This window comes from Rhinolophus ferrumequinum, chromosome 2, assembly GCF_004115265.2.
Source record: "Rhinolophus ferrumequinum isolate MPI-CBG mRhiFer1 chromosome 2, mRhiFer1_v1.p, whole genome shotgun sequence".
Taxonomy (NCBI): domain Eukaryota; kingdom Metazoa; phylum Chordata; class Mammalia; order Chiroptera; family Rhinolophidae; genus Rhinolophus; species Rhinolophus ferrumequinum.
In genome coordinates, this window is record NC_046285.1 from 10,206,549 (window position 1) to 10,226,759 (window position 20,211).

General features: G+C 40.0%; 3 protein-coding genes across 10 annotated transcripts in view; 1 reads left to right on the top strand and 2 right to left on the bottom strand.

Moving 5' to 3' along the window:
* Positions 1–20,211, top strand: part of MED12L (mediator complex subunit 12L) — a 314,918-nt gene that overhangs the window by 201,630 nt on the left and 93,077 nt on the right. The gene's annotated exons all lie outside the window — the stretch shown is intronic.
* P2RY13 (purinergic receptor P2Y13) lies at positions 8,499–11,871 on the bottom strand. Its single transcript, XM_033088353.1, has 2 exons — positions 11,800–11,871; positions 8,499–11,354 (listed from the first exon to the last, which is right to left on the bottom strand). Exon 2 carries the CDS (start codon positions 11,337–11,339, stop codon positions 10,338–10,340), a length of 1,002 nt encoding a protein of 333 aa, XP_032944244.1. The 5' UTR covers positions 11,340–11,354; positions 11,800–11,871; the 3' UTR covers positions 8,499–10,337.
* Positions 17,625–20,211, bottom strand: part of P2RY12 (purinergic receptor P2Y12) — a 48,336-nt gene continuing 45,749 nt past the window's right edge. For all 5 annotated transcript variants that reach the window (XM_033088289.1, XM_033088306.1, XM_033088279.1 and 2 more), the window contains one exon: positions 17,625–20,131. In XM_033088289.1, the coding sequence (XP_032944180.1) occupies positions 19,093–20,112 (1,020 nt within the window). In that variant the 5' untranslated portion in view covers positions 20,113–20,131 and the 3' untranslated portion in view covers positions 17,625–19,092. The remainder of the gene's footprint in view (positions 20,132–20,211) is intronic.

A 20,211-nucleotide genomic window follows, 5' to 3' on the forward strand; every position in this document is an offset into this window, starting at 1 on the left:
AGTTTATTTTCTTTCCTTACTTATGCAGAAAAACAAATGTGTTTAATTTAAATACCAATAGTTGAATATCAAAATCATGTCTCTTGTACTTTCCTATACAAACAAAAACAACTACAATTTCAATGGTTTTCCATTCCATTTTTAGGGTGGATTTAGTATGTTATGGGTGAGTAGCTAGCCCTAAGGCAAGTCTCTGAACAAAAATTAGCCAGTTTAATAACAGCTCAATCATAGAGGAATTTGCCAGACTGACAAACATTCATTTAGGTTTGCGTCTGCTTTGTGCTATTTACTTCTTCCCATGGATCTTGCTTTTAGCATTTGAAGCCAGTTCATTGATTGCAGCTTGAGAGGGAAGGTGATGTATGCCATGCAGACCTTACTTTGAGAGACTCGTCCTTCTTGGGTTGAACTTTTTGCCATTTGTCACTGTGAACCACAAATACATGATGAACTGCTCTCAATGTGAAATCTAACTGCCAGAATATCCAACTGCCAAGTCTTAAAAGCATCAATTCAAAGGGAGAGAACATCCTTTGTAGCCTTTTTAAAAGTATGTTGAGCAAAGTGCTGCTCCGCACGTTCGATGGATTATTATCCCAAATTTCCAGTGGCGTCTGTAAAACCCTATTAGGGAGCTTATTTGGACAAATACTTCATGAGCATTGGTTAAAGTCATAAAGGCAGTTCTGTTATCTCCCTACATTTTAATACATTTATTACTTGGGCTGATTTTGTCCTATTGGGGAAAACTAACTTAGTACTGATTTCTTTTTTTTTTTTTTATGTTAAAGAAAATCTGTTTCCTTTGTAGCGAGCTGCTAAAAATGTTTTTGATATACTTTTTGACTTGGAATTTGAAAGGGACATGTTTTGATCATTTAGGATTATAGTATCTGGTTTTGAGTGCCTTTTAAAATAGTCACTGAAAAAAGGCCAACGTGTACAAAGATCATGGTAGCCTTTCTACGTCTGAGGATGGACCTCAAGGTTTTCCTGTATCATGAAGCACCCTGACTTTGTATTTGTTGGGTTTTTTTTAATAAAGATTTCCTCTTGGGGGCAGGAAGGAGCTGGTGTCCCATCACTAGTGCATTTTTCTCTTCCTTGGGGTGGGCTAGGGATGGACTAGGCTTTTCGCTTGGTTAATGTAACAGTGAGATTGTCGTATTTACTTAAAAGTTTCTTTGGCTGGTGATGCAAATGAAGTCTGTAATGAAAAAGTTAACATGAGGCGGCCTGTATGCATTCGTCTTAAAGCATATTATGGCAGTCGCATGTTGGGACTTGTTAAAGCTGGTCTTACTTAACATTCAAAAAGGGAAGTGTAGTACACGTTTAGTCACGAAAAAAGTGTAACTGCTTTGATGAAAAGAGAAGCTAAAAACCAGCCCATGACTTTACTGTTGTTCAAATCACTGAAAAGTTAACCTGCAAATTTTTTTTCCTGCTGATTTTTATAGCATGTCCCACATTTCATAAAAGCCACAGAAGACTTTAGAACAATAATTATTTTGCCGTTTCATTGGATGATCCTATTAAATTCAGGGAAGCTCTTTTAATAACATTGTTTAGCCATTACAAACCCCAAATTTATTTTGAATACAGGATGACATCTGGGATACGTGTTTGTGTTTCTCTACCACCACAATGCTTAAAAAAATTTTTTTGTTTCGTTTATCACTATAAGTGATTTTTCTGCTAATACTATTTTTAAAGATGTTAAGTCTACACACAAGTTGAAATAATAGTTCAGTTAGATTTCATCTAGATTACAAATTGTTGATGTTTCTGTTTCTCTCTCTCTCTCTCTCTCTCTCTCTCTCTCACACACACACACACACACACACACACACACACACACTACTTTTTGAGGGACCTGTTTGAAGTTGCAGTCGTCGTGACAAACGCTTCTCTCCTGAATGCCTCAGCATGTGTTTCCTAATAACAAGGATGTTCTCCTACCTTAAATACAATACTATCAGTCAAGAGACTAATGTTGAAACAATAATATTTATAAATATTCCATCTGCATTAAAATTTTACAGTTTCCCAAAAATATCCTGTGCACATTTTTGGATGTGGAATCCAGTCAGTGACACACATTGCATTTGGTTTTGCTCTCTTTTCAGACTCTTTTATTTTTTAGAACAACTGTCTGCTTTTTTTTTTTCTTTTTTAACAAAAACGTTTTTCTTTAATCTCCTTAGCTTTTGAAAATTGGTTTGCTCTCTATTTGCTAGGTCCATCCTGTGGGATGTGTCGAAAGGGGATACGTTTAAATGTTTCTGAGGCAGTTTGATGTATTAGCCTGAAGTCCACATTGGGGTTTGGAATTTGGAAGTCAAATAGGAATATCTGCAGTCTTGTTTCGGACATAGACCTGGTTCATGGATCACCAATCACAAAGTCGGTAGATCTAAATTCACATTTTCTTTGGTAGATTGGATGATGACTCATTTAGCTTTTCTTGGCCGCGGTGTTCTGTTAAACAAGGATTCTGGTTTAATCACAGAATTTTAGATGAGAATCCCCATAACCATATTGATTTTTCAGAATTAGTCTTAAAGAGACAGAAGCACTCAAGGAGAGAATGTGTTTCTAAGGTCTCACAGGGAATGAAAATTAGGTAACACAAATGATAAGTCTTTCTAAATCCTGAATTTAACCTGATTCCTACTTCCCACCGTTTTAGTGCGTGACATTGACTAATGTATTCCCAAGGCTTTCGTTGGTCTTCTGGTCATCTCTCCCTCGCATGTCACTTCTCCCTCTTTCCTCCCTTCTTCATGTGGCTTCTCTGCACTGACATGGACCTGGGCACCGTGTCCTCTCCTCCAGTGTTGGTAGGCATAACATTTGTATTATAATCTCATTTTTCTCTGTCACAGTCATCTCAGATGTATCCCTTTTCTCTTAAAGGAAAATGCACAGGTACAGAGCCTCCTTGCCCTCTGCATACACTAAGCACAAAACAAAGACAAGCACGGATCTCACTGCAACATAGCTCAAGTTGCCCTGTCTTGCATGCCATGTCTTTTGTATGTAGCCAGAACATACAACAAGGACTGTAGAAAAATCTTCACCGGATCTTACTGTTAGAAGAAAGTCACCCTAATTGTGGTTCACATGCAGTAGTCGAGAATTTGTGCTGAGTATAATTATTACAAACCTTTTAATGTTCCCTTGCTGAGATTGGTATCTTTAGGTCCCTATACTTGAATTACTGTGTTTCATCTGTCATTCGAAATGATTTGTATCTCTGAGGTCTGCTTTCTATAAAGCACTTACTGTTGTCTGGTGTGAGAACTTCATGTGCAATGGTTGATTAAAGGGGAGAAAGGTTTGAGATTGAGTCGACAGATATGCCTGCATCTGCCTCCTGCCCTCATATCAATACTTTCTACTGTGCTGGGCGATGTCTTCCATCTCCTCACTTTGGAAATCTTGCTTTTGAGAGGCAGTGTCGGGCCGTGACTGGAGCCCAGTAACTGGGGCCATCTAGACTCCAGTGTGGGTCTTAGCCTCTCAACTCAGTAGCTTTTTTTAACTTTGGGCAAGCCATTAATACCTCTGAGCCTCAGTTTCTTCTTCTGAGATAATGAGATAATATACAGGGTGGTTGGTACTTAGGGAGTGAACAGTCACTTTTATTTTTGTGTTTCAGTCCGAAGGCAGAGGCAGATTGAGTGAGTGAATGGGTGGGGGTGTCTGTCTGAATGTAAAGTCTATAATATTTTGGTTGCTCTTAGTGAGCTCCTGGATTTCCTTTAATGGTGAACTAGTAATTGCTTGAAATACTTTTTATATTCTTTCCTCATAGCTTTCTCTTCTGAACAGAGGGAAATTAGGACTAGCTTATTCCAGACTCTGAAATTGGGGCAAAGGGTAAAATGCGAGGCCAGGATATGTGATGGGAGAAGAGATGTCTCAGCAGAATCACTGCATTCGGTTCATGTTTTGTTCATTCACGGTTCAGGTAGTTTTAGATGCAGGAAATTTCAGCTGGAGAGTTAAATAGAATGAAAAGGATAAAGCATAGAGTAATATGATATAAATTTAATGCATAAACTAATATTTTTAGAAAGCTATAAAAGTGTTCAGATACACATCAGATGAAACTGCGTAAGATGTGAGGTCACACACAAGCATCTAGTGCTTAAGCTGAATTTAAAAAATACAGACATTCTGTTACTATGCCCGCCCCCACGTTCCATTTGTCAGTTTGAATTTTATTACAGAAGTGGCAAAAGTTCACATGCTGAGTGAGGTATGGAAATTTTTTAAAAACTGGTTTACCTACTTACTATAAGTCTTAAATTGTTTCCTTTCTCCTTTGCATTCTTGGCTTTCTCTTTTCCTTTTGTCACCCCTCCCCAGGTTCTCCACTCATTGGTATCCATCCTACCACTGGTATCCATCCCCCCGTCCCCCAGCACCTACACCCTCCTTGTTTTCTATAAATACTGCATGCTAGAATGAGTGAGGGGCTGGTCATCGGAATCCCAGGTGCAGTGGAGTCTGAAGTGTCAGCACACCCTGTTTCTGACCAGAGCTGGGTTCTCTTGGTCGAGTGGCGACTGCCACCATTCAGTGTGCACGTCTGCTCTGTTTGCCATGTCACGTGGGACGCACTCCCTCCACAGCTGCATAGTCGGGAGCTGCTGTACCTGTTCTTACACACCTCGGAAAATGGCAGGCTGATGCAACTGCTGCTGCTTTTCTTCCTTGGGACTCTTGTAAATTGACTTGTTCTTTTTGTCAAGGTAAGAGTTGCTTGTAGCCCCTCACTTCCCGTTACAAACTGGGGCCCTACCCCTTCCTCCTTCTAAAAGTTATCACTGACCTACCTTGGAATTGTGGATTCATCACATTTGGCCTTTCCAGAGTGTATGATTCTGTTGACTGTCGCTGCTTCCTTGGATCTGTCTTCCTCCTTGATTTCTAGTACATCCATCTCCTGTTTCTCCTTTGCATTCACCAGTCCCACCCATCCACCCCAATCCCAGGCATCTTCCCGCAGTGCCTCTTCTGCTGACTTGCTGCCCACGAGACTTGTGCAGCCTGGCCTCTCGAGTGATCAGCTCATTCCTCACTCTCCTGTCTTAGAAGACAATCCCCAGCCTCTAATCTAGCCCTGGATTCATGTTTTGCCTCCATGCCTAGACTCCTTGACCAAGCTCTCTCCCTGATTTTTCAAATACAGCATAGCCAGAATCTGCCTCTTGGGTCCCTTCATGATCTAAGACATCACCCAAGCTAATGACCTTTGGAGCAGTGAATCTCAGAGAGGTGGGGGCGGGGGGGGGGCAGTGTGGACCCTACTGAGAATACATTTTGCATGCCAATCAATACATTTTACAAATAATGCCCTATTATCCAGTGGTTTTGGACTCAGCACCTCTCTGAAAATGTTTCTATGGTCCACGTTAGATTTTCTCCCCTGGGCTCTTGCCTGCATAGATGGAAAACTTCTTTATTTGATCTCCTGGCCTGAATGGCTTTTCCTTCAATCCAGAATCATCCTATTGCTGGCCAGCTGATTTTCCTAAAGTGCAGCATAGATAGAGCATGTCATGCTTCACTTCAGAAACCTTAAGTGGCTCCTCGGGAAGTGCAAACACCCCAACACAACACAGGGTCCCACACTCCTTTCCCAGGCTCGCCGTCCACAGTCACGGCTGTGGCCTCAGGCCCTGCCTGGTTCCCTCAGGCTCGTCCATGGTATGGTACCCACCCCCACTTGAGCCCTTCTCAAAACTGCTCATTGTGCAGCAATGTTCCGTTCTGAATGCTCCATTTGCTCCTGTCAGGTCCAGTTCACATTTCTGTCTCCCGCGAGCCCTTCCTCAGTTTCTCCATTTGCAGTTAGCTAGTCTTTCCTCGAGCTTCCATGGCGGGTTAATTATGTCTCTCATCCCGGCACATTTGGATTCACTGTGGTGTGCGGCTTCCGGGGGCAAAGCCCTGCACGCAAGTGTACGCTGAAGGAATGACTGACTAAAGGAATCCATGAATCTATGCTTTGGGAACTCTCAAGTGCTGGAGGGACCCCCAAAGTATGCAGAGGGTCCACAGTTGAACCGCTCATGCCCCCGAGGTTGTTGAAGCTCGTTGGTGTTGAGACCTCTCCGTCTGTACCATTCTCACTCTGGGGCCCGAGGTCACCCCTTGAGGAATTCGCTTGCCCTGACTGTCAGGGAGGCAGTGTGACAGAGCCGCTGAGGCCGTGGTCGTGAGGCCACCTGCCTGGGTTACAGTCCCAGCTCTGCCTCTGCATTGCTCCTGGCGTCATGTGCGCCGTGGGCGCGGTACTTGAACCCTGTGCCTCAGTTTTCTTTGCTCCTGCCCGCCCCCAACAGGGAGCCTTCGGGGTCTATCTCGTAGGGCTGTAGGAAGAAGTAGAAAGGTAGTAAGCCTCGTAAAGCGCGCAGCACGGTGCTAGGCACACAGCAAGCATTCGGTAAATAAGTGTAAGGTCCTGGGAGGTTCTTGTTAGCTTCTAGGTCAAGGCTAATGAGCTGGCAGCACCCGGGCTAGTGACGGCCCACACATGAATATTACATTGTTTTTGTGGGGTCAGGGAGTGTGGGGGTGGCTACGGAAGTTTCTAAAATAACAGGAAATATAGGAGACTGGATTTATGAATTCTCTTGAGAACATTAGGTCTAAGGTTGTAAATATAGTGTTTAAGAATATGGGCTCAGAAGCCCGAGTCTGATTTAGAGTCCTAGCCCTGTTACTTACAAGCTGTGTGGCCCCATGCAAGTTGCTTAACCTCTCTGTTTCTCAATTTCTTTATCTCTGAAATGAAGATAACAGTAGTACTTCATAGGCTTCCTGGGATTATTAAATGGGACAATATATGTAAAGCTCTTACACAGTAAGTAGTGAGTAATGTGTGGTGCTTTGTTGTTGCTGATGCCCATTTTACTACTGCTGTTGCTTCCAGCCAGCAACCCTGGGCCCCAAACCCCTCCTGTGCCAACAGTTGGCACTGAGTGGCAGATGCCCCCATAGCAGGGTATGACCTTTGAAGGTAGCCATAGTCCTGGCCTTTTCCTGTCACCTATGTCCGCCCTGCTCTCTTAAGGACAGTTTTGTTTGTCTCCTCTTGGTAGACCCCACTCTTGGACCTGCCCAAGAAGGCTGTGCCGTGAATCAGTCTTTATGGAATTACGAACCTCAAGGAACATTCCAGCTCAGTGGTTCTTGTGGTCCAGATCGATAGCATCTGTGTCTGCTGGGAACTTGTTCTCAGGCCTCACCCAGACCTCCTGAACCAGAAACTCTGGGGCCGAGCTTAGCAGCCTGTCTTCTTAGAACCCCTCCAGCTGGTTCCGATACTCACTGGGGTGTGAGAACTGCTGATGTGAACACAAGTGTTCTATATTCATATTCCCTACACTTGGTTTACATGTAAAATTTAAAATGTTGAGTCGTGTTTCTAGGCACTTCAAATGATTTGTAAATTCCGCCCTTTCCTCAGCCGGACTGATGTCTTCTGAACGTGCCTTCCTAGAGGTGCTAGACGCTGCTGGGAGTAGGTTCTGCTGCTGGGGAGGTTTTGTTCTGTTAAGATGCATGTGAACTGTGATTTTTTTATTTTTTTTTAACTTGCTGGACGAATACAGTTTACCTGGGGGTGATAGTCAGACATTTTTAGAAAGAAGACTAGAAAGTTAATGGGAGGAACTGCTTTTAAATGGATATGGACCATATGAAGTGATAGATTTAATAAGATTGACTAATTCTTTTATAGGACTAATTCTTTTATAGGTTCTAATGTAACGATGACTTTATGTCAGCCATCTAATTCTGTGAATTGGGAGTTGACACTGCTTGTCTGCCTCCGCCTTCGCCCTTTACAGTGATTTTCCCTGGTTTCTTAAGAATTCTTCTATATGGGACAATACCCTTTTCCCCTTCTTTTGCCCCAGGTTTATTCAGAGGACCTTATCTAGTAAAAATTGTTACATTTAGCTTTGGACAAAATCCCTTAATTGTGCTCTGAGCTCACACACACTGTATCAAAGCTCCTTTTTTTTTTTTTTATTACGTGTGTCACTAAGACACATGGCTATGGTATACCATCCCATTTTATAAGTATTCTAGAATTTAGTATTCGTGATCCCTACTTTGCGAAGTTCTCAAATAGTTGCTTTGTATTTTGTGCGCGTGATTTTAAGATGGCTCTAATATGCTTCTTCTCTAAGTTCTCATTAGATTATTTCATTCTATAAATCAGGTACTATGCTTTTGACTAATGTTATAATAAAATTAAATATTTGTATTTATGAAGGACAGGTTTGCTATTGAAATTCTATCTTGAAAGATCTTTCTAAAAATTGCATACGCTATCTGGATGCAGTTACTTATAATACAATATGTGAATCTAGTCATGATTGTGTAGTGTGCTCAGTAAAAGGTGGATTTAGTGACATCACTCACTGTTACCATGATTTAACTCTTTTATTTGAGAGAACGAAAATCAGGCATCAAGAGTACTTCTAAAAGGAGAGTTTTGGAGATTGTAATATGCTACAGTTACAAATTTTATTTAACTAAAACCAACAATACATAGTTAAAGCATTTTGTCAGCAGCTTTAAAACTGAGCTGTGGATAGACACTAGCCCCTCAGCTATCCACGTCCTGTTCAGTACCCCTGCTCCTTTCAGGAGCATTCGCTAGAGAACCCCCAGCGTCCCCACGTCCCAGGCCCACGTACATGCTATAGGAAGGCAACTGACAAGAGCTTGAGGTTTCAAGAAATTTACATCATCTTTTGATAATAAAAACATCAGTGAGAGTTGGCTTCCCTTTTCCTTTTCTAGTATGTAAAAATAAAACCAGTTTGGTTTATTTATCAAATATTTATTGATTGCACAATGAGACACCATCTCTGCCCTCAGAAGTGTACATAGGTTATTAAAAGAGTAGGTACACGTGCGAGCAAGTCATTACAAAGCAGTGTGATAAGTACAATAATTGAGGTGTGACAGATAAGGGAGTGACTGGGTTTGAGACGGTGGTGGGAGGTTGGCCAGTAAGATTTCATGGACTTAGTGATGGCAACCTGGGGTTTCCTGGATAAATAAGAGTTTTCTCGGCGAGTCAGAGGGAAATTTACACGTGTGATTTCACAGGGGCAAAAAGGAGCCTGGCGTGTTCTGACAGTTACTAATTTGTAGAAGAGTGTAAAGTTTCAGGGATGGAAGAGCATTTAGGAGATAAGGCCAGGAAAGTAGGAAGTTCCAAGTCCTCCACGGCTTCTGAGGGCATGGAAAGAGGCCTGGGTTTCACCTTATGGGGTTGATGTTGGAGCTAGAGGCACATTTACAGAACGCGACTACTCCTTTGTGCATTTTCTCTAGAAGGTAATGGCTTGTGGGAGATACTAAGAAAACATGACGTTTTCTATCTTCAAAACATGTCTTTCTTAGAGACTTCTAAACATCTTTGGGGGATGCAGTCAAGAATACAGCGAACTAGTGAAGGGAAATCTGCAGTGAGGGCCCTAATCAATACAAACAGTGGGAGAAGTCTTTATTTTCAACCAGAGGTGTGAGGCTTGAGAATAGAGGTTGTGGCCCAGGTAGGTTTTGCTGAGAAGGTGGCACATGCAACCACCGTTAGAGTATTTACTGAATAATAACACACTATTCTTGTCCTTGAATTGTCCACACTTGGGGTATAAGCCAAGTATGATGGTAGTAGAATGTTTTATGATATGTAGCTTAATAATGGAGCTCGGGCCGCCTTTGGTGTGATGGAATAAGGTGGGAAAGGCGCTTTGTAGTGTAAGGAGAAGCTCCTTCATCTGGGCTTTCAAAGGGCTTTCTGACTGCCTTCAGCTTCCCAGACGTTTCATATCTAGCATCCCGTCAAACCCTAACTTCAGTTTTCTTTTACAAAAGGACTTTCGAGGTGTTTTATTTATTTATTTTTTATCAGCCAAGTACCAACATTTGTGGGATACAAAGGCAATAGCGTTGTTTGTATTATATGCGTAAAAGAATGTGAGAAGGTGTTTTGGAGAGGGGGTTTTTCGGACTACATGTATAGTCTTTTCCAAAATTTAAGTGAGTGCTCTCTAAAAGATGACCTCTAGTGGCCGTTTGCTTTCCGTTGCCTTCTATTTGTACTTCATCTTGTTTATGAACAGATCTATGTGGAATTAAAATTTATATAATCTTTTCCATACACCAGGATAATGAAATATAAGAAAACATTTGTTTCCATCTTTATTTTTTCTGGTCCTTGCTTAAATGTAATTTTCAAATAAATTGTCTTTCAAAGTCTTGTCCATAAATAGAAGTTAGCCGTGATAAGGTTATCAACTTAGAGTTATATTGTCTGTCTGACTGGTATGATTTTCTTGGGTTGATGCTGTGGTCTTTCTCCCTGTCAGACTTATTAGCCTGCTTGTGAATTTTTTACATAAAAATATATATATTAAGGGATCCATACAAATGTTAGTTGTTGCTAAAAGGAGAGTTGTTTCTTTAGCTATAAACAGTTGATTTTGCAATTTACAGTCCGTCTTACTGTTGGTTTGACTATGAGTATACGGAACTCTGGCAAAATGAAATGGAGCGAAACACACAAAGAAGACAGCCACGACGATAAATACTTTACCTTCCAGCTTCTTGGTTTTTCTGCTGTCCTTACTTTTTGACCTTCTATAGGAATTGTATACTTTTTTTGCAATCACCACATAAAACAGAAGCATTAGGGCCAGAACGGTCCAGAAAATGAACTGGGATACGTAATTCACGCCTTGATGCCATTTCAGCCCCAGAGGACCCTTTAAGGAGGCACACTTTTTCACAGATGATGGTGTGGCTTCCTTGTCGCTTAAGATTATGTTTGGCAGAGAGATGAGGAACAGAAGGAACCAGACGAGGGTTGAGACTGTTTTTGCAAACACAGGTTTCTGTACACTATATTTCCCGAAAGGTCTGATGATCTTCAGGAATCTGTCAAAAGCTACGAGGCCCAGCAGGATGATGCCCACGTACATGGTCTCATAAAAGATGACGGCCGAGAAACGACACACGAAGGCTCTGACTTGCCAGGGTCCAAGACGGGAGTCGGAGATGATTTTAAACGGAAGCATGAGTGTCATTATCAAGTCGGCCACCAAAGTGTTTTTGAGATAGACAATGAACGTGGAGGAGCTATGGATGTGCACGAACACCCACAAGGCCAAGGTGTTGAGCAGGATGCCGGTGAAGAAAACGGCGGTGTAGAGGGCTGGGAACACCCGCTGTACTATCCACGTGTCCCTGGGGCACTGCTGGGACCTGTTGAAGCCCTCCATCACAGTGGTGTTCATGGCTTCCAGTGTGAGCTAGTACAGATAAACACACACACAGAGTGAAGCGAAACCTGTCACGATTTCAGGATGCTGCTTTTCAAAAACTGCAGGTTGGTAGCATATTAACTCCTTACATGCTAACATCATCACATGCAATAGATCGGTTGAGAAAGCGCACGTTTTTGGCCAGAATTTCTAATGTACGTCATAGGTTTTGGGTGCTTGTAATCGTACCCTTATTTGCACACTCTTCTGATGAAGCACAACTTCTACCCCATTCACAAGTGCTGCTTTTACCAGGGCAGTCAGACAAAGCCCCATTTAAGAGGTAGTAATTCATGTCAGATTTCTGTACGTTACATAATTCCTTACGCTCCTAACCTGTGGTTTGTACAATGTTAACCTCAAAGCGTTTTCCCCCTTGAACCTACTCTATCTTTTCTAAGCAAGCCCACTTACAATAAAGATTGAAATTCACCTGTATTGGGGTAGTTGAGGGTACTCGGCTCCGTGTCTTCTGACTGAGGCAGCTATTAGACCTGCTCGTGAAGATCATGGGAAGCAAGTGTTGTTCTGCTTTTTTATACCGGGTTTCCTTCCTCGTTTTCATGTGTGTACTGTGATTCATTGGCTTCTCTTCATATGCAAACTTTTGGAGGACTTTCTAACAAGAGACCATTTTATTTCAAACTTGTGTGCTGTTCATCTATGACTTGCATAAAGTAGTTTAGTTGCAGTTATCCTTATATTTTCCCATATAGGTAGTAGCTCTCCTCCAGCTTCTCTTCTTTACCTGGTTGTTCAATGAAATTGTTGAGTGCCTCCTGTATGTCTTAATAGGAAGCAGACAGAGAGAGAAAATAGCCCCAAATTACAACCCAGTAGGAGAACAAGAGTTAACTCTAAAATCAGAATCATCATCTGCCTCCTTGTAGACTGTTTTTATCCCCCAGAAATTTGTGGTTAGTAGGATGGCCTGTTTATTTCTATAGACATTCATCTGGGTCTTTTGGTCTTTCGCTCTCTGAGAGAGAAAATGACATATCTGCTAAGACTTAAGGGCTAATAGACCCAGATTTGGCGGGTTAGAATCCCAGATCCGTTAATTATTGAGTACTAGATCATGGACAAGTAATTTAGTAGCTCTGTGCCTCAGTATCCTCGTCTGTGTAATGGGACTGATAATAGTATCTACTTGTCGTTTTGCCAAGAAGATGAAACGAGTGCCTAGAATAGTGCTGGCTACTTAGGAAGCACTAAAAAAATGTGAGCCACTCACTGCTATGGTGAGTGAATTGCAGATTGAAATGGAAATATATTCTCTCACTTATTGGAAAACTACTTTTGGAGAGCTCTTCTGTATTAGATGTATACAAAGTGCCAAAGACTTCAGGAATTTCATCAATCTTGGGCCCAGGTCTATACATTGTTTCTTTTAAATTCTCTTCAAGTTTGAAAAGGTATGATTGCTGCTTTTATGTGCAGAAAAATGTACGACAGAAATGTTTTCTTGCCTGATAGGTAAAGGAAAGAGGAAATTTGGAGCTATTAAGAGAGAATGTGGGGTTCTCCATGGTGAGTTTCACATCATATTTTTTGCTGCAAGTTTTACCACAAATTTGGAGCAGACTGGAGTTGGGTTGATTGAGAATTTTTCGGTGATTTGGCTTGGGATTCTGAGAATAAAATTCCATAATCCACTGGACATTTTAAAATATAAGGCAATATTAGTATGCCTGATAATTTTGGTTGGAACTACCCAATGGTGACACATTTTGAAAAATACCGGGGCTGCCAAAAAAAATGTATACAAGCGGACACTTTGGTCAACGTTGCTCAAGCAGTAGTTTGCTGTAATCAGAAGTGTCTGGACGCTGATGGTAACCAGTTTGAGCACCTCTTGTAATTGCAGAAGTCAAGTGTGGCTTGTATTCATCTTTTGTTATCGGTATATATTGAGTATTACAATTTTAATAGTTTTTTCCTTTCTTAAAATGTATATACATTTTTTTGGCACTCTATATGTTTGACTCAAATTGTTTCTTGGAAATACAGATTCTGGATTTCATTAATGTAATGGAACGTAATTTAAACATATATCTTTGTTTGCTTCAGTAGAGAATAAAAACAAGCAAACTTTTATTTTTATTTTTATTTTTTAAGTAGAGGGATTTGACCTATGTAATTTAAATGTAAATTTCCCAACAGTGCCCAATCCATTATCTAGGTGAAGGTTTGGAATAGTTTCAGTTTAAACAAAGAAAATGCTGTATAAGATAATTTCATAATATGAAAACTGGAAATCACATTTTGGTCAAATGTCACAATGCCCAAGTGTGGGAAACTTTCAAAAGAGGAACTCGTGTGGGACCTTTTAGAGTTACAGAAGTGTCTTCTTTTAAATGTGATAGGTTCCAAAATGTTTGACCACAGTACATATTTGTCAGATCACTCCTGTAAGTCCATGTGCTTAATATGTATTAGCCGACGTTCCCTTTGTGCTCCTCAGTTCCCGTGCCCCCTGGGGGGGTCTTTTGCCTGTGGTGGTGTATCTGAGAGGCTGTAGCAGAGCAGGTAGGAGCACTGCCTCAGGAGCCTGGGTTCAACTCCTTACTCCCACTCTTAATTTTCTTGTTACCTTGGGCAAGTTATTTATGCTCTCTGTGAAACCACAGTCTCCTCTTTACAACGAAAATAAGTAATAGTATGTGCTTTATTGTTTTGTTAAGGGGATAAAATGAGTGAATAGTCACCAGGTGTGGAGTAGAATGCCTGTCACATGGTAGATGTTAGTATATTTCTTGTTAAATGAAATGAAATGTGGAATATTGTGTACAACTGTGAGGATAGCTCACGAAAGACAAGAGGGAAGAATCAGAGAAGATACCTTTACTTGTATCTTCTCTGATTAGGAAATTAGGAACCTGCCAAATGGGAACAAACTAAACATTTACAATCCTATCGGGCTCAAAGGGAGTATAGTCAAAACTTATAAAGTCACACAGGCTAGGCTGTTCTAAGTGATACTATGATCTTATTTAATTCTTACAACCATCCTCAGAAATAGGTCCCATTTTGCCGGTGAGAAAACTGCGGTACAGAAGTTACGCAGTTTTTCCAAAGTCATGCCACCCAAGCCCACTGCAAACCCGCCGAGTCTGGTTCCAGAGCCTCAGAACCTGCCTCACTCTCTTGACTGATAGAAGCCACAGAAGGGGTGAAGGTGGAATTGTTTACCAAATTCTGGAGTTTGTGAGCTGGATATTACTGATGGATGAGTGAGAAGCAACAATCAACTCTCAAGTTAATGGACTTGTGAAACGTGTAGCCTCAAAGTGAGGTGTGAGGTGGAAAATATAAATTGGTTCAAAGCAGTAAAATCGGGAGAGAATCAAAGAAGATATAAAAATTAGAAATTAGAAGCCTGCCAAATGGGAATAAACCAGTTTTTCCATTTGTAGCCTTCTTTGGGATTTCCCTTTGCTTCAGAGTTAACAGTCTAAAGGTTCTCATTGATGTGGTAGCCAGTACCATGTAAATAATATCTGAAAAGACGAGGAAGTATTTGCTTTCATGTGGAATAAAAGTCAAAGTGGGAATTCTATACTCATAGAAGAGCCTTTTACTTCCCATCAATGTATACCACGGTACTTTCTCAGATTGTATGACACTGTTGGAAAAATTCCACACTGGATTAACCGAGAGCCATAATAGGAAGCTAACGCAAGTGGTGCAATTTAACATTAAATGTAGTGATCTGGATCTATAATTAAATTCGGTATTAGAAAATCCTTACATATGACTGGAAACAGTCAATACATTCACAATGTTATCTGAAACATTTATATGAATATGCAGTTTCATATTCTTACTATATAAGGAAAACAAGTTTAAAGGATTCAAGTATAGACATGTATATAGTAGAAAGTGACAGTGAATCCCCCTTACACACGTATACATACCAATGTGTGTGAAAATATATAGATTTACATTTATTGACATTTTGGGTCTTTGCTTTATTTCATGTTCGTACATGGTGACTTCCCTAATTTTTTAAAAAGGTTTATATAACATAAAGTTACCATAGTTTAGTTCAGCCTTTACTGATGGGCATTTATTTTTTCCCCAATTTTTCTCTATTAAAATCGGTTCTGTAGAACACATACATGTCCATATATTTTCGTTCATTTGTTCCAACATATTTGTAGGAAGTTTCCTAGCCGTGAAATGCTGGACCAAAGCTATGCATCAGAATGTTAAGTGATGTTTTCAAATAGAAAGATTGTACCAATTTAGTTTCCCTGAGTGGAAGTCTCCAAAACTGTTATTAAAAAGTCTTCTAAATCAATTCTAAACTTATAGGTTTAAAAGCCGTGTCATTCAAGTATACATTTATTTCCTTATTAGTGATGTACCGTGTTTCCCCGAAAATAAGACCTAGCCAGACAATCATCTCTAATGCGTCTTTTGGAGCAAAAATTAATATAAGACCCGGTCTTATTTTACTATAATATAAAACCGGATCTTTATAATATAATATAATATAGTATAATATTATATAATATTATATAATATTATATAATATATAATGCAATATAGTACCGAGTCATATTATTTTTTGCTTCAAAAGATGCATTAGAACTGATTGTCCAGCTAGGTCTTATTTTCAGGGAAACAAGGTATATCTTTTTTATTGTCCATTTGTATTTCTCCTGGAAATTGATTTTTCAAGCGCTTTCCCATTTATTTAAAAAGTCAGGCAGTTTCTCTTTACTTATTGATTTGTAAGTGTATTTCCACATGTTTAGTTCCCACTGGCATCACTGTCGTCCCACTTTGGACATCACCTTGATCAGTCACCAGAATCTGCTGTTGTTTTTAGTGCAAAGCTACCGAAATACCTAAATGCATGAAGAGAGGATTCCTTTTCTGCGCAGGGTTTTCTCCTGTTTTTAAAGTTCTAGTCCAGTTGTCAATCTTCTTTTCTAAAGTGCCAGTTAGTAAATATTTAGGTTTTGCTACCAGGTAGTCTCCAGCACAGCTACTCAACCCTGCTGTTGTAGGAGGAAACCAGCCATAGGAAAAACCTGAGTGGGTGTGGCTGTGTTCTAATAAAACCTTGTTATGGACACTGAAATTTCAATTTCGTATCACTTTAATGCAACCTGAGCTTTTACTCTTCTGATTTTCCCTCCACAAACATTTGACAATGTGAAAACTATTCTTAGGTCTTAGGCTGCGCAAGACACAGGATGGGCTAGGTTTGGCTTGCAGGCTATCGTGTGCCACACCTGCTCACTGCTTTAGGCAGTTCTGTGAGGAGCCACTGGGGGAAACGGCCAATTATCGCATCCTTTGGACTTGTTGGCCACCAAGGCTTTGGGCAAGGCTACATTTTGTCTCATTTCCGAACTTTTCAACTTCTGGACCTGAGTCTACAAAATTTGGCTTCACTTTTTTCTTTTTTAAGTTACTGTGAAATGTGGAATGTATTACGTATATTAAAATTCCTAAAGCTGGAGATAGTAATATGTTCTATGGATAATGAGCACGCCATAAATACTGATCTCTCAATCTGTCTTGAGTGGGTTTAGTTCATGCTTGACATAGGAGTATGTGCCATCTAATGTCTTTGAATAAACAATTTCCAACAAAGTGTGACTTAGAGTTTAATGTAAATTTTTCATATTATATATAAAAACATAGGTAACTCCAAACACTTTACAATTTTTTACAAAGGTACCGTCATACCATTAGCGTTTCTGGTTTGCTTTTCTTTCTCTTGTGGAAATTGTCATCTCAGTGAATTAGCGGTGAATTAGTTTTAGTTCAAAAGGAAAGATTCTTCAGGAAAGTCTTTGTGCACTCTGCAATCTCTCGGCGCCTCATTTGACTCTGGCACTGCGATGTGGTCAGCTTTAATCCACTCCCTACCCCAGCTCGGGTGGCTTGAAGAGTGGATCTGCCCTTTATTTTTCCCATGCAAAATAAGAAGGTCAGATATTTGAGCTCTCATTTCTCTTCCAGCTCAAATATCCTGGTATTTTTATAGGACGTGCACACCTGTGCATGTGACATTCGAGTGAGTTGCATTAGTTTACATGGCAGAAATGACTACCTCTGTTGTCCCGGTGATACCTGGAATACACACGTTTTGGGGGCACATGTCCATGTGTGCACCTCCGCTGACATCCAGTGCTTCCTTGCAGCAGTGTCAGAGAAGGAATGTCGCTGCTCGGGAATTGATACCAGTTAGAGAGTTAAATGAGTTCAATTCTCATTTAGAGAGTTAAATGAGTACTGAAATTTAGCCCAGCAGAACTCATGGAGGGTTTGGATAAATCATCTATTACTGAAGTTCAGTGAACTTCCTTATACTACAACTCACCCTTTTAATTTCTTCTTGCATTATATTTAGATACTGGTATCTATCTATGCCTTCTGTTTGAGAATCAGCCTCTGAGGATCATAAATAATTGAGACAAAAGATGTCAAATTGCAAGTGTGTTATATATTTTGTTTATGTTAAAAAACAATGAATATGGGTTATGTGGAATCAGCCTATATTTTAAGTCTGACATATTTTTTTCATTTACATATGAATTAATTGATGTGAGATGTCACCTTCAGAAGAGACTTTGCCCAATGTTGTTTCATAAAGCACTGTATGAAACACTGTTGCCAGCTATTGTTTCTTAAATAGGTTTGACATGTGATGCAGGAGTATATAAAAGGTGAATCATGGTATCTGATATCTTTGAATAAAGTAATTCCAACAAAGTGTGATTTAGAGTTCAATGTAAATTTTTTGTTAGATACACAAATAACAAACAGGTAATTCCAAACATTTCATTAACATTACTTTCCTGTTAATAGTTATGCGGTGCAACTGCATGATCATATTTAATTCGTTTTTCTCACTAAGAGAAATGTTCATTAACCCAAGTAGCAGGTACTTTCTAGAAGCTAGTTAATAAAGGTATGTGTCAATGAGGGTGGTTGTATTTATGAAGGTTGTCAAAATATTAGTAAAACTGGTTTCTCTAGTGTTAAGGAAATATTCTGGGTTGTTTTTGTTGTTGTATTAGAATGCCATAAAAATAACTCTTGTTGTTTTAATAACTTCATTTTCTATTTCTTCTCTTTTTATCGGAAAGGTGGTTTTTTAAACCTCTATCTTCTTAATGAAATTATAAAAAAAAAAAAATGCAGTCCAGTCTATTACCACTAGTTTAAATCCCTTAGGTTTTTGCTAATAATTAAAGGTTAGTAGTTACTATCCTTTGTGTGTTCCACCTACTTAAATTTTTATAATATCATTATAGGTAAGCATTTGGTTAGGGGACTAGGATGTATATACATCTTAATAAGTATAATTTTTGGTCAGAAGATTTTATCAGATTTATCCTTAGTTGCTTATATATATAGTAAGTTGATAGATAATAACATTGTGATCAATCATGTATTTAAAGAATTACAGTAGACATTATATGGTTAGCCATCTTGCCAAAATTTTCCAATTCATGAATTCTTTGTAGTTTTGCATGTAGCACGGTGATTGGAGGCAGTTTGTTTTGCTACACAGCTACATGGGAGGTTTTTTCCCCCTACATTTTAATACTGGCAAAGTAAATGAAAATTACTTTGTAGTCTATTTCTTCAAGAGTCATTGTTACTAAGTCAGCTACTTAGTCAGTATTACTATTTTTACATAGTGCTTCCCTTTTAGGCATCGCAAACACTAATAGATGGAAGGATTACCACAGTTTGTTTACATTGGAGTCTCTTGGCTTGGGTCACCACCACCCTGTCCTTTCTTCCTGTTTTCATGGGGTGGCCGTGTTGCAGAATTGGGGCACTTCAGCATACTCATTAAGGAATTTTTGAAGGACTTGCAAAGGAAAAAATAGATGAATGGATCGAGGCATGCATGTAAGGAAGTTAACCAGAGAGTGCTCTCTTTCACATAGAACAGAGTATTCTCAGCAGAGCAGTCAAAGACATCCCGGGTTTGGCTCAGGGTGTAGGGAATTCGGGCAAAATGGAAGGGAACAAAACAGATAAAAAATACAGCAATGATAATGAAAACTTTGACGTTCACCTTTTTTTGGGGAACTTTGCCTGCTCCCCTTGTTCTTACATATGACCTATACAGTTCTTTTGTAATGAGTGTATAACATACAATGACAATTAAAAAATTAATCCAGAAAATGACCTGACAGATGTAATTAACTATTTCATGCCAGACCAGACCAAACTGTGATTTGAGGAACGAGCATTTCTTCACATTCTTATCTCTCGGCCTCTTGTTGGTCAGAATCATGTTCGGCAAAGAGAGTAAGAACATGAATGCCCAGATGATAACAGAGAGAATCTTAGCCCCCAACAGATTGCTAGGGTTGGATGTTTTAAATGGCCTGGTGGTCTTCTGGTAGCGATCGATAGTTATCAGTCCTAGGAATGAAATGCTGATATACATTGTGAAGTAAAATACGACAGAAGTCACCTGGCACACAAAGGTTCTCAGTGGTCCTGTGCCCAGTTTGGCATCGCTGAGGATTTTGAATGGAAAAGTCAGAATCATGAGAAGATCAGAAATGACCGTGTTCTTAAGGAAGATAATGAAGTTGGATTTACTGCGGATTTGAAAGAAGATCCTCATTGCCAGGCTATTTGTGATGAGTCCAACGAAAAACAGGAGCGTGTAGAGGAGCGGGAAGAGGACCTGGGTGATTTTGTAGTCTCTGGTACACAGGCTGCCATTCCCAGCCGCAGAGGTCAGGTTGTCCATGGCTTCTCTTCTTTGCTACCTAGAGGGCAAGGGAGGGGATGGTTATTTTTGGTCCCAGATAGTTGATTTTGCTCCTAGCTCCGTGTGTCACTTTTTTAG

What these genes read in the sequence shown, in the direction of transcription:
- P2RY13 (XM_033088353.1), bottom strand. Translation starts at nt 11,339, where the DNA reads ATGAACACCACTGTGATGGAGGGCTTCAACAGGTCCCAGCAGTGCCCC.